Raw genomic sequence first — 14,435 nt, 5'->3', positions numbered from 1 at the left:
TTCCGCAATAAATTATGTGTTGAGTACTTTTATTTTACAATAACAGAAAGGGACAGTTCTAAAAGTCACATTTCATAATGATCATCTGTCTCTGTGTTACCAAAAATCCACAGGTCAATCATTCACCTTTCTCGCTAAGTGTTAATTGCCTGAGAGGATGAAGAACTACAGCTTGAGCTGGATCCTTCTGACCTCAAAAAACTCAGAAATGGGTGTGGGAATTGGCAATAGCTGAATCCACAGGACTAGAAAATTTGAATGATGTGTCAAAAACAGTCCCACACAAACCTCCCACAGGAGTGAGGAGGTTAGCATTGGGTTTGCATTGTGATCCTGCATGCACTGTATGTGTGACGCCACAGACACCATTGACAGACCTAAGTGTGAAATTTGCATATCGTTCATATCCCATGGTAGTTTGTCGGGTGAGTTTTGGAACTCACTGGTTCAGGCAGTCCAGGAATTATGTTCGAAATATTTTGAGGAGTCAGGAACATTTTGACTGGTAAATGTTAATTTTTTTTATCAACTTCTCCCATGTTTTCCTAATCCTATTTCTCACATTCTTTATTTCAAATATCATTATTAGATGCTGTATTATCAGATGGGTTTTTACTGCAGTAATTTGTTGCTGGGTTCTGTTCTGAAAATGCAAATTAACTATTGCATTGAACAGCATTCAGCAAGTATTGAGATGCACTTTAGTATGTTTCTAACTGAAAAAGTTACTACAGTAACACTGAATCTTAGTTACAGTGACCATAGCTTTCGTCAAATGCTGTAAAAACCCATTTAGTTCACTTTAATCTGGAAATCAGTCATTCTTACCTGGTCTCATCTAAATGTGACCAGAGACTCACAACAACACGATTGACTCTTAACTGTCCTCTGAAATGGACCAGCAAGCCATTTAGTTCAAGGGCAATTCAGGATGAGAACAAAGGCAGAAATTGCTGATGGAAGCTTACATTCCAAGAGTGGTTTAAAAAAAAGTGCTACTGTATATTCAAAACTGTGGAAAAGACAGTTTGAGGATTGGCATATTATGATTGGACATGATTCAAATGTCCAAGGTGCTACAGCATAGATCCAAAATTGGCCTGCTGCTTTATCTTAGGAAAAATGCAGCCACCTGCTTCTGGAATTATTTGAGTGTCAGACCTTCTGGTGTAAGTTGAAATAAACTGAACCAGCTGTTCTTTCAGTTTCAATAGAGCTACAGATTTAGATCTAGGTTTATTTAATATTGTCTCTTGCACCTAGGGACAGTGAAAAGTGGATAACATCGCCCCGTTCCAAAACCATCTTTGATTGTAGAATGCATTACTGAATAAACTGTACGTATCGTAAAATACTGAATAAATTAACATTAAATTAATATTACTATAACTGAAACAGCTTCAAAAGTTCATGTTTCCCTCCCAGTAGACTTCACCTTCTCTGTTCCTCCAGTTGCTGTCAACTGACATCAAGAGGGTCAAGTCTTGTGCTTTTTTCCTGCCGTCACCAGTGCTGTCGCTTCCACCTCCACCACGTTCCAGTTGGAGACAGTCACATTGCACAAGACCTACAAGTCCTCCAATGCTGGAAATCAACTGACAGGTCCTCGCTTCAAGTTGACCAACAGGACCCTGGTTTGGAGTTGACCAACGAGGTCCTGATTTGGAGTTGACCGACTGGCTCCGAGTTGACGGACAGAGTCCTGGCTCACCTTCTGATGCTGCCACCCTGGATGGAGCCAGGATGGAGATACATAGGACCCTGGCCTCCCACAGGAGGACATCAGGAGGAGGCCCAAAGGTACGCGAAACAAAATAAAGCATGACTGAGCTACCAAGCTGGAAATACGACAATAAAGCCCAACCCGCCGCCTGAGTCCATGAGCAGCCAAGCTCAGGAGCCAAACACCTGTTGTCCCTGCCACCATAATTGTTGGTTTTTACAGCTGAGTCAATTAGGGTGATACGGTGGCTCAGCAGTTAGGACTGCTACCTCACCATGCCAAGGACCCAGGTTTAATTTCACCCTTGGGCGACTGTCTGTGTGGAGTTTGTACATTTTCCCTGTGTCTGTGTGGGTTTCTTCCCATAGTCCAAAGATGTTAGGTGGATAGGCCATGCGAAGTGCAGGATTACAGGGTCTAGGTGAGATGCTCTTCCAAGTATCAATGTGGACTTGATGGGTTGGTCTGATTCCACACTGTAGAGATTACGATTGTGAATACCTAGCTGAGTTTCAGAGCTTATGAATGACTGAGGCCATTGGATCGTTGGATAAGGGGAGATGGTAAAGTAGTAGCAAGCTCACTCAACTAGTGATCCAGAGGGCTACATTAATGTATTAGGGACATGAGTTCAAATCTCACTCTGGTAGCTGGTGGAATTTAAATTCAGTTAACCAAATCTGGAATGGTGACCCAAGAAACTATCATTACTTATTGGTTTTGTCTCTTTAGGAAATGAAATCTGCAATGTTTACTGCTATGTAACCCATGTTACTCCAGACTCACAGTAAAATGGTTGATACTTAACTGCCCTTTGAAATGACCTAGCAAGTCATTCAGGTAAAGGGCAATTAGGATGGACAGAAAATCCATGATTGGTATGGTAAATGTTTGATTGGCAAGTTTCTGGGGTTATTGAAGGATTATCTTCAGTATGGTTTCTAAATGGATGTTTGATGGCCCCATCACTATTGCATTCTTTCTGAGGTCTGTTGACTGGGTGCATCACTATGCAAATACATAGGAGTCATAGAGTCACAGAGTCATAGAGATGTACCGCACGGAAACAGACCCTTTGGTCTAACTTATCCATGCCAGCTAGATATCCTAACCTAATCTAGTCCCATTTGCCAGCACTTGACCCATAATCCCTCAAAAGGCGAAAGTGAGAACTGCAGATGCTGGAGATCAGAGTCAAGATTAGAGTGGTGCTGGAAAAGCACAGCGGGTCAGGCCGCATCTGAGGAGCAGGAAAATCAACGTTTCGGGCAAAAGCACTTCATCGAAAATGAGCATTCCCGATTAAGGGCGTTTGCCTATTCCTACTCCTCGGATACTGCCTGACCTGCTGTGCTTTTCCAGCACCACTCTAATCTTGACCCATATCCCTCTAAACCCTTCCTATTCATATACCCATCCAAATGCCTTTTAAATGCTGTAATTGTACCAGCCTCCACCACTTCCTCTGGCAGCTCATTCCACATACGCACCACCCTCTGCATGAAAAAGCTTCCCCTTAGATCCCTTTTAAATCTTTCCCCTCTTACCCTAAACCTATGCCCTCCAGCTGTGGGACTGACTAACCCAAGACAAAGACCTTCTCTATTTACCCTATCCATGCCCCTCATGATTTTATAAATCTCTATCAGGTCACCCGAGGGCCCATGTGCGATTTGATAAGGCCCAGGGACAAGAGGGGGAAATGAAAAGAGGGTGGAGTTAGGAAAGGTCTTGGCAAATGTAAAGCAGTCATAGTGGGTTATGTGTTCTATGTCAGAACATGGACTGGTTATAGGGTTGAGGAGGTGATGGTGTAGAGAGTTGGAACAATCTCTAGAAAACAGTACCAAGCTTTGGATGCTCTGGCATCTGCCAGCGCTGACAGTGGCTCAGACCTGGTATGAAGTGAGCAGATCTGGTGCATTCCAGATCAGATTTGGTTGGAATGAAAATCTGACAGTTTTGAGAAGAGGTGACCAGTCCAGTCTGCAGAAGTCAATTCTGCAGTTGCAATTCTTGAACACACATCAAATCTCTAGCCCTTTGATTCCAATCAGTCCAACTGATTGGTTCAAAAACAGTGCTCTGACAGTAGCAAATAAGCAACATGAGTATAGGAGAATGATATCCTTTCCCTTTCTGTGAGAGGCATCTAATAGCACTCTGGATATCCACCTCTTGCTAAAATTGATAGCTCAGTGATTTGAGAGAGCATAGCCACAAACTTATATCCTACCATATAATGCTATGATCTGGACACATCAAATATTTTCTTTAGCGCCCTGACAGGGGAGGTGATGGCCTCGGGGCAGTATCACTGAACTGTTAATCCAGAGACCCAGGTAAAGTTCTGGAGACCCAGGTTCGAATCCCACCACAGCAGATGATGGAATTTGAATTCATTAAAAACCTGGAAGGAAAAAGTCCATTGATGACCATGAAGCCATTGTCAGGGATAAAACCGAGAGTCAACACATTTTTGTAGGTCTGCCGTTACATGTAGGCCTGACCAGGTAAGGATGGCAGATTTCATTCTCCAAAGGATCTTAGTGAAGAAATTACCATTCATGCTCACTGGCTACATTGTCTTCTGATTCTAAGTTGAACATCTTTGTTTTCAAATTCTGGAATGACCTAATGCCTTCTTCATTCTGTGACCTCCTCCAGCCTCACAAATGTGAAAGCTATCTGCATTTCTCTAATTATGACCTCTCTGCTGTCCATTATTTTCATTGCTCCATCTTTGGCCAAAGTCCTAAGTCAGGGAAAGCATTCCCATGGTCTCGATACCAAATTCTCTGCATCTCTCCCTCCTTCGGCCCAACAAGTCCACACCGACCCGCCGAAGTGAGCGCAACCCACCCAGACCCATTCCCCTACATTTACCCGTTCACCTAACACTACGGGCAATTTAGCATGGACAATTCACCTAACCGGCACATTTTTGGACTGTGGGAGGAAACCGGAGCATCCGGAGGAAACCCACACACACACGGGGAGAATGTGCAAACTCCACACAGTCAGTCGCCTGAAGCGGGAATTGAACCCAGGTCTCTGGCGCTGTGAGGCAGCAGTGCTAACCACTGTGCCAGCGTGCCACCCACATTGTAGTCGTCAATTGTAAGATTTCCTTATGTGGCCGAGTAACAAATGGTGTTTGATAATGCTCCTATAAAGTGCCCTGAGACAGTTGTTCTATGTTAAATCACTATGTAATTGCAAGTTGTTGTTTATGGAGACTATCTTATTTTCATTTATTGTGAATCGGCTCAGTACAGTTTAACTTCCAGTTAAGAGCAAAGTTATCCATGCCCAGATTCGTGATTGATGTCTACAATCTGCATAGCAGATATGGCACAGCATCTGACATTCACTTCCTCCTGTTGGCAACTGCCTGCCCTGTGCTTGACACCTTCTCCTCGTGACATACAGCACTGAGCTAGCACTTCAGATTCTGAGAATTCTTGGTGTGAACTCCTACTTTACCACATTATAGTGCAGTGGTTTCAAGCACCAACATGTTCTCCTGTTCAGTTCTAATTTTTTTTTAACTATAGCATATAGGGATTCTTTGAATACTACACAAGTTACTTATAATTTAGTGAAGGATCATATGAACTCAGAATATTACTCTTGTATAATAAATATTCACCATAATAGAGGCCAAAACATGTCCCAATAAAAATGAATGGATGAGTATGAGTTCTCATGCATTCACTAGGCAGACTGGTCTCCCTCAGTGCCAGATTGACTTTACTTTTCATATCAATTCTTTGAAGTGAATGAAGGGAAGTACAATTCTAATGGAAAGGAAGAATGTCTGGGCTTGAATTTCAAAGGGAAAAACACCCATAAACATCCCACAATCATTATGGTTGCATCACGCTGTATTTTCAAGAGGTTTCCTTGTAATGACTGGAACTAATTGATTCATGCAAGGGTAAAGATTTCAAGGGGTGTGGCCAAAAGCTGAGATCCCCTACTCTGGGATTTGCTGTCTGTTTGATTCAGTCAGAAACAGTTGAAGCTGATTATGAGCTGAGGTGTGCTTCTAAAAGGGCAAAAGTGGATCCCAGCAGAAGAAGCAAGGATAAAGTCCTTTCGGGACTCATGCAGACAGTGTGTAGGCTGGAGCAAAGACAAAAAGACAGTTAGAGGCAACCTTTCTTTCCCGACTCACGGTTAGATTGGCTTGGAAGTTTCCAACTATCAAGAGCATCATGGGCACTGGACTTGCAGCTAAATTAGTATTTGCATCTCCCTATCTTGAAATATCCCCTTTCTGACCCTGAGAATTGCAGTCAACATCATAAGTTTTTTTAATCGATCCATTGCAATTTATTCACCAAGAAAAGGAATTGAGCGTGCAATGAATTCATGAAAAGCAATATATAAATGAATTGGAGATGCCGGTGTTGGACTGGGGTGTACAAAATTAAAAATCACACAACACCAGGTTATAAAGCTAGTGTGCTTCCAATTAAACCTGTTGGACTATAACCTGGTGTTGTGTGATTTTGAACTTTATATAAATGAAAGTATTTTCACCCTTTGGTTTTCCCTTGTCTGGTCGAAGCCATCTTTCCTTTCTCACTTTGTGTTTGTATCTCTATCTTTGTTTTCAACAGAAGTCCCATTATGTTATGTTGGCTGTTAAATAGTTCTCCTTGCTCTTTCCCCATTATCTCTGCAATTCCTTTCTCCTTCAGGTATCTCTGTGTATCACTTTCATACTCACTGTTACTTACTGTTGAATCTGTTTCCATCTCCCTTCAGCTGGAGCATTCAGTTCTAGAATAGGGCTTCTTTTCTTAGCACATTATTCTCCTCATTCATTATACCAAAATGAATTCATCCTCAGTAAACTTAATTTGGTAAAATTCTTCCACTCTTGCACTCATACTTACCCAATACGTAACGTGCTTCCTCTGATTCAGAGGCTAGAAGCTTCCATCAGTGTCACCCAGCAACTAGAAGGTATAATGGGCTCAGTCCAGTGACGGCTCCCTTCCCCCTGCACTGAGACTCCTTGCGTCTGTCCTGTTCTTCTCCCAAGACAACATAGTTGTAGGATCCTTCAGTCCAACTCATCCATGCCAACACATTTGGCATTAATCGCATTTGCCAACATTTGGTCCATATTCCTCTAAACTCATCCTATTCATATACCCACCCAGGTGCTTTTTAAGTGTTGCAATTGTACCAGCCTCCACCACTTCTTCTTACAGCTCATTCCATACACGCACCACCCTCTGCATGACACATTTGCCCCTTTGGCCCCCTTTTATATCTTTTCCCTCTCACCTAAACCTATGCCCACTAGTTCTGGACTCCCCTATCTTGGGGAAAAGACCTTGGCTATTCACCCTATCCATGTACCTAATGGTTTTTTAAACCTCAAAAGGATCACCCCTCAGCCAATGAAATTCCAGGGAAAACAGCCCCACCTGATTCAACCTCTCACTGTAGCTCAAACCCTCCAACCCTGGCAACATGCTTGTAGACTTCTTGAAAAAAGTGTAATAGGGTAGGAAGGCGCAGGGTTCAAATCTCTGTTCCCCATTATTGTACTTTTCTGAATGAAAACTTTCATGTTGAGATTTGGTGAAAATTGCTGCTCGTTTGAGGAAAAAAAAACACACCTGCTAAGTTCAGCAGCATAATGTTTAGAGAATACTCAAATCGCTCTCTAGGATTGCAGTAGATGAGACTATAATATCCAGTTAAGTCCACCAAACATTTGAGCAGCTGTTATAATGGACTTAAAGCAGAGTGATCTGAAGACAACATTATTGAGAATGACCCAATAATACAAACAGCTGCTCTGCTTGTGTACCTATGATTCAGGATGATCGACTATAGAAAATTATTTTTCAATATCTAAAGCCTTTTTCCTTTTTGACTTCTAAAGTGAAAAAAAAAACTTTGCACAGAACATCCCCGAACGTTGATGGATTGAAACTCTTTTGTGGGAGCGCCTTATTGCAAATGGGTCTCGGGTTCGAAATTCAGTTTGGTGACTGTCATCCCTCAGCTCTTGTAATGTTCTTCCTTTTTACCCTAGGTTTTGTTTTAAAAGTTGAATATAAGCAATAAAGCAGAATATTTCTGCCTGTTAAGTCACACAATGTATGGTATGAACTCACTTGGGGCATGCATGGTAAGATGACAGCTGCTTTTTCTTAAATTTACTGTTGATAAAGAACAGTAACATAAGTCAAGATAATAAATGTGTTTCCATCAAGCCTATTTCCTTTTCCCCATGGTTCACTTCTAATGAGTGAGCACAGCAGTTCATGGAGGCACTAGCCTAAATGATTTATGAAAAGATTCAATTGCATCATAAAATTCAACATCACATTAAGCAAAACATGGGTATATACATTTTAAGTAGAGTGATTCCAACATTTATTATCCCATATTATTAGCTATCATGAGTCAAAATGGCAGCTATGTATTTGTTGCTATGATATTCTTCCCTCGTGTAATTCTCCTCTTATGCATCAAAAAAGACCTTACACTGAACACAGGACAGAGTACAGCCAGTCTTTCACCCCAAGGCAAGTGAGCAATTAGGAAGACAGAAGTTGGATGCCAAATTTAGACTAAAGACCTCATATCTGGAGCACAGAGCAAGAGAGAAAGAAACAACAGCCAGACCGTTAATTGACGGCCAGCATTCACTAGTATAAAGGGGCTGGTGACGGTAACCCAGAATAAAGCTCCTGTGCTGTACATTCATTAAACAACAAACATTCCTTTGCCAAATGCTTTTGTATCTTCTCAAGAGCACCAGCATTTTCACATTTTTTTCTTTTTCTAAACAAATCACAATTTCTAAACAAATTGGAGACAGAAATCTGTACAGAAAAATGTAATCACTGGAGGAAAATAAAAGATATGGAAAAGGTGATGTACAGATTTAGAGAAAATGTTTTTCTAACAGGATAAATTGAAATATGTATACAGGTATATGACTATTAATGTCTACAATGTATCACTTTGTAAATTCACTTTACTGCTCTAAAAATAGGAAAATATAAATTCTTTTTCATTTGAATTTAGACACTCATGATGTGCTAAGATAGTCATAAGAAAACATGAATTAGATTACAGCTACAAAGACAGTTCAAATACAATCCACCCAGCGCAAATATTTCAAGCATTTTAAAATCAGAATTTTTACAACCATAAATCTGCATAATAAAGAGACACAAACATACACACACATGTACATACACATATGTAGGAACATACATGCATGCACACACATACACATCCGCACATGTGATACAAATGCACACAATTCACAGACATTTAAGCAGTTTGTGAAAGAAACAGAGAACAGACCAACTCACAGCTTCCAACTAATAACACATTTAACTTACAAATTTACCATGCATCTTAGCCAGATAAGAGCAGGGGAAAACAATAATCATGCTTTTTGAAGTGTTTCCTTTAATCAATACCTTTCTGTGTTTGCCCTTCTTCCATATTCTCTTCCATTGCTGTCTGCTGTCAGTCCGAGATGCTGCACAGAATTAAACAAAAGCTTCAATTAGGAGCTTAGGAAGCGAGAGAGAGAAAAAAATTTCCTCTGGATCTTCCTTGTATCTGTGGCTTGGGCAAGTCCTCAGAGCTTGGCTCCTACTCTCTCTCACTCCCCTCCTTTGCCTCGAGATTGCTTGTCAAGTGTAATTTCATTCAAATTACTCTTCCGTGAAGATTATCAATTTTTCTCCTGAATACTGCCCATTGTGTACCACTGTAAGCATATATTGAGATGACTGAGCTTGCTGAATGCAGACACAACTTTGAATTCTGCTTTCCTCTTCAGAATGATTTCAACAAATTGTGTTTTGTGCAGAATTTTGGTGACTTAGACGATGAGGAGGCTTTTTAGCATGGAGCATTTCTGGAAGGGGTGTGCCATTAACATGAGAAAAGACCACCAACCCATCTCCCCCTCTTTCCACAGTGGGAAAGCCCGATTGCCTGTGGGCTTTTGTGCTGATCATTCTCACCCAGAGAAATATAGGGATTGTGTGCGTGTGTATGTTTATGTATGTGTGTGTGCCTGTTTTTCTACAAAAAGAAAGGAACGCAACTTGTGAAAGAAAAGTGTTTAGCTTGATCTGTTTGAAATTTGATGGCCATTGCTGGTGTCAAGTAATCCAGATCTCCATTGACAAGCTTATAAACCTCTCTAAATTGAACATCATTAGTCTGTCGACATCATTACTGAATTTGAATAACTATTGCCTATTGCCAGTCAGGTTGCAGAGATAACTCCATGTGCTTGGAGCATCTGTTAAAAATGCACAGAAACTGCTTTTCCTTGCTGATTAGAACATTCTAATGGTACCTTGTAACACCAAAACTGGGTACATACATTACACCTCGATTAAATAACCACCTGCATATAGGTAGCATTTTACCCCACAACAGCAAATGAATTCTGCTACATATCTGCGGGTTGTTTTGGAAAAATATAATGCAAATTTCACCACAGGGTGCCCAGTCATTTGGGGAGCATTCTGTGGTGTGCATTCAAATGCAAATGACAGGGTATAATCTGGAAATAGATTCGCAATTTTACACTTTCGCCCAGAGTAATGGTGAGATGATAGATTGCGAATAAAATCAGTACTTTTGAGTCGAAAGAATGATCATTTTGTTTCTGTGCAATGACGTCAATGCTGCAGAGGGTGTGGGTTTCAAACACTCCTTATATAATCCGTATTACAAGGTTAAAAATAATACATGCAAAGGGTGGCCATTTGAAGAATTTTTTTTGGTAGTAAGGGAGAGCCACAGTTAATTATTTCAAATGTTTTCATGGTGGCATCCCTTTACAAATATTGATACCCATAGTAGCACATATCCTTATCCCGATTACATTCTCAAAAATTTTTAATGTCGGCCACATGTAACTGAAGTTTGTGCTGTAGGAAATACAGCTTTGTGTGTGTGCAGTATCTAAACCTAAATGGTAACCCATCAACAGTCATGTGATACCATAACAACCTAATGGTAGAAGGTCTGAGGATTGCAGATGCTGGAGATCAGAGTCAAAAAGTGTGGCTCTGGAAAAGCATAGCAGGTCAGGCAGCATCCGAGGAGAACGAGAATCAACATTGATGTCAATATGTTGATTCTCCTGCTCCTCAGATGCTGCCTGACCCGCTGTGCTTTTCCAGCACCACAGCTTTCAGTCTGATGGTTGTGACTGCATTCCAGTTCATGTCCCGAGTAGAATCCTCCCCCAACCCTAGGCTTTTTGCCAAACCATATTGGAAGTCTAAGGTCAGATGAATGCAAACTTCAAAACAATAATGCATGAGTGATACATGATCAAACTGACTGATCTGGATAAAGTACTCAGATTAGTATTTTCACAGTTTTACACAGAAATAAAGCCTAATTCTGTCAGTAATACGGCACAGCACTCAAAGGAACAAGAAATGATTTCCAGACTACTCAGACCCCTTGGCATCATGGTAGCCCACAAACCTACCAACACACGTAAACAGTGACTGATGAACCTAAAGGATCCATGAGGTACCACCAGCAAAATTAACATCATTTACAAGATACCATGCAAGAACTGTAAAAAACACTACATCGGACAAACTAGCAGGAAACTTGCCACCAGGCTACATGAACACCAACTGGCCACCAAAAGACATGACCCACTCTCACTAGTTTTTATACATACAGACAAAGAAGGGCACCACTTTGGGACAACACACACATCCAAGGACAGGTGAAACAAAACACGCACAATAATTCTTAGAGGCATGGCATTCTAACCAGAACTCCATCAAAAAACACATCGATTTAGACCCTATCTACCTTCCCTTGAAAAAAAGAACTGGAAATGACATCACCCACCTTAAGAAACCAAGACCTATAAATAAAGAGGCAGGACATATCACTAGCACTTCACCAGAGACTCTCATTGATGATGTTACTGATTATGGTGATGAAAATCTGAAAATAAACCATCAAGCTCAGCAAGCTAATTTACATACTTACCATCAACCTCAGCTTTAAATCTTCTCAAAAATCATTAACGATCAGCAAGTCTCAGTTCGTCCAAATTATTGTAACATTAAATAATTGAGAATGGGCAGGCAATGGCTTAGTAGTCTTGTCACTAGGTTGTTAATCCAATGTCCCAGGAAATGTTCTGGGTTTGAATTCTGCCACAGCAGATGGTGGAATTTGAATTCACTAAAAATCTGGAATTAAGAGTCTAATGATTCCATTGCCGATCATCAGGAAAAACATCCAACTCATTCACTAATATGCTTCAGGGAGAGAAACTACCATCCTTACCTAGTCTGGTCTACATGTAACTCCAGATCCACAACAGTATGGTTGAGTCTTAACTGTCCTGTGAGCAATAAGTATTGGCCCAGCCAGTGACCCTCATCCCAATAACCATAACTCAAGAAGACCCTCTTCAGTAATTGAATAGTTGATAAATTTGGGCTATTGTTAATCTGACATTGAAATACTTTTGGATTTAATTTAAAGCACTTAAACTAAATCAGAAATTTAAAAACTGTATTATATAGTGTCTCTCAGCAGATGTGCATTTTACCTTTAAGTTAGAATCATTGCCACACTTTGGAAGAATCTAATACCATAAAACTCTTAGTCTCCATTTTCCTGAGCTCTGCTCTCCTGCACCTTGACATACTGAGGGAAGCATGCTGCAGTCTATCTGACCTGCTTAGTTTGAGCCCAGAGATGCAAATACCTGTGAAAGTAATGGACATATGTAGATACCAGGAACTGTCATAAAAAGTATATTGCATTCTTTATTACCACATGGCCCGAATCTTCTCCTTATGGGAGCTAAAGTAAGTAACACAGAGCAATAATGGGAGGCCATCAGTATATTTCACCACATCAAGTCCTGAAGAAGGGCTTATGCCTGAAACATTGATTCTCCTGCTCCTCGGATGCTGCCTGTCCTGCTGTGTTTTTCCAGCACCACATTTTTCAACTCTGGTCTCCAGCATCTGTAGTCCTCACTTTCTCCTACCACATCAAGTCTTTCTACCACCTTGCATTATGAACTTTACCAGGTATTTTCAGTGTGTGCAGTCTATGCTGCACAATCTATCAAAATTTTCATTGTTTTTTTTTCATTATATATGCTGTAACCATTAAATTTGACACCATAGGGTTTACGCCTTATGGGAGATAGCAGATGAGAAAGAGCAATGGGGGCAATGGTCCCAATTACTTCCAGCAGAGCATGGTCCTTGTTCAAACAGTCAGGAAAGTGAGCTGTCAGCAGAATGGGTAGTTCATGATGTTAATCAGTGTCAAACCTTTTCTTTTAAGTACACAACCTGCCATTTTAGACTTTAAGCGTCTGTCCATACTTTATGTGAACTACTCCCAACTGAACATATATTCAACAGCTCAAGGGAACCTCCACCAGTGACTTCCACTCAAATTTCAATTGCAATCATTTTGATTTTCTTTTGTTGCTGCAGATTTAGTGGCAGAAATGAGAGATATGGCATTGTGGTCGTATCACTGAATTAGTGTCCAGAGGCCTAAGGTAATGCTCAAGTGACAGAAGTTCAAATCCCCTTTCAGGAATATGATGAATTATAATGCTCAACTCAGTAATTGTGACCATGATGGCTATTAATGATGGTTGTAAAAATCCAACTGATTCACTGATGACTTTCAGATGAAGAACTCCACCAGCCTTGACCAGTCTGGTAGACAGTGCTGTAGCTGGTAATTTACTACCCTTTGAAATATGCCCAATGGTGCTGGGTACCATCAGCACATTGCTCTGCTGCTGCCCATCACACTGAAGTCCACACCTGTGCATGCTAAGAAAGGATAAACTTGCAGATTGACGGACTGTTCTATGAGGAGAGATTGATTTGTAAGGCCTGTATTCACTCGAGTTTAGAGGAATAAAAGAGGATCTGATTGAAATGTATAAAATTCTAAGACGGCTGAACAGACTGGACGCAAGGATGATGTTTTCCTTGTCAGGGAGTCTAGAACCAGGGGACACAGTCTCAGGATAGAAGGCTGTCCATTTCAGACTGAGAGTTTCTTCACTCAAAGGGTACTGAGCATTTGGAATTCTCTACCACAGAAAGTTATGGAGACCAGGTCACTGAATAGATTCAAGAAAGAGAGGAAGCAGGAATGAGACATTGAGATCAAGGATCAGCCATGATCATTCGAATGGCGGAGCAAGCTCCTCGGGCTAAATGACCTACTTCCTACCCCTTCATCCAATGTTTCTTTTTAAGAATTGTCTTTTGGGCTAAGGAAATACCCAAAGCTTAGAAGAAAACATTTTTAGTTTCAGCTTGGGACAGTTTCAGAAGCTTTAATCGAAGATTGATGTGTAAACTGGCTGTTGATGAAAAAGGGTTGCAGTTATGACTGTTTATAAGATGATTATTTTAAACCTTCTGGGCTGGAACTGCCTGGTTAAAAACCTGAAGGGGTTATTTGAAGCTGTGAAAGATTAAGTTCAGTTGTATGAATCCTCCAGAAAGAGGCTATCAGATTTTCTGACCAGGAATTGAAATAGAAGAAAGTGGGGACTGTAGATGCTGGATATCAGTATCAAAAAATGTTGTACTAGAAAAGCACAGCACGTCAGGCAGCACCGGAGGAGCAGGAGAATCAGCATTTAAGGCTTATGCCTGAAACA

General features: G+C 40.9%; 1 protein-coding gene across 1 annotated transcript in view; it reads right to left on the bottom strand.

Annotated features, from left to right (window-relative positions):
• LOC122557223 (proteolipid protein DM beta) overlaps positions 1-9,613 on the bottom strand; it is a 234,025-nt gene extending 224,412 nt beyond the window's left edge. Inside the window, exon 1 of the mRNA XM_043704677.2 lies at positions 9,193-9,613. Coding sequence (XP_043560612.1) covers positions 9,193-9,229 — 37 coding nt within the window. The 5' untranslated portion in view covers positions 9,230-9,613. The remainder of the gene's footprint in view (positions 1-9,192) is intronic.
• Between the last annotated feature and the right edge of the window lie 4,822 nt (positions 9,614-14,435).

Source organism: Chiloscyllium plagiosum, unplaced genomic scaffold (genome assembly GCF_037043375.1).
Source record: "Chiloscyllium plagiosum isolate Xiang-an unplaced genomic scaffold, Cpla_swu_hap1 HiC_scaffold_2, whole genome shotgun sequence".
Taxonomy (NCBI): domain Eukaryota; kingdom Metazoa; phylum Chordata; class Chondrichthyes; order Orectolobiformes; family Hemiscylliidae; genus Chiloscyllium; species Chiloscyllium plagiosum.
The sequence above is the reverse complement of the archived record's forward strand: the minus strand, read 5'-3'. Positions and strand labels throughout refer to the sequence as shown.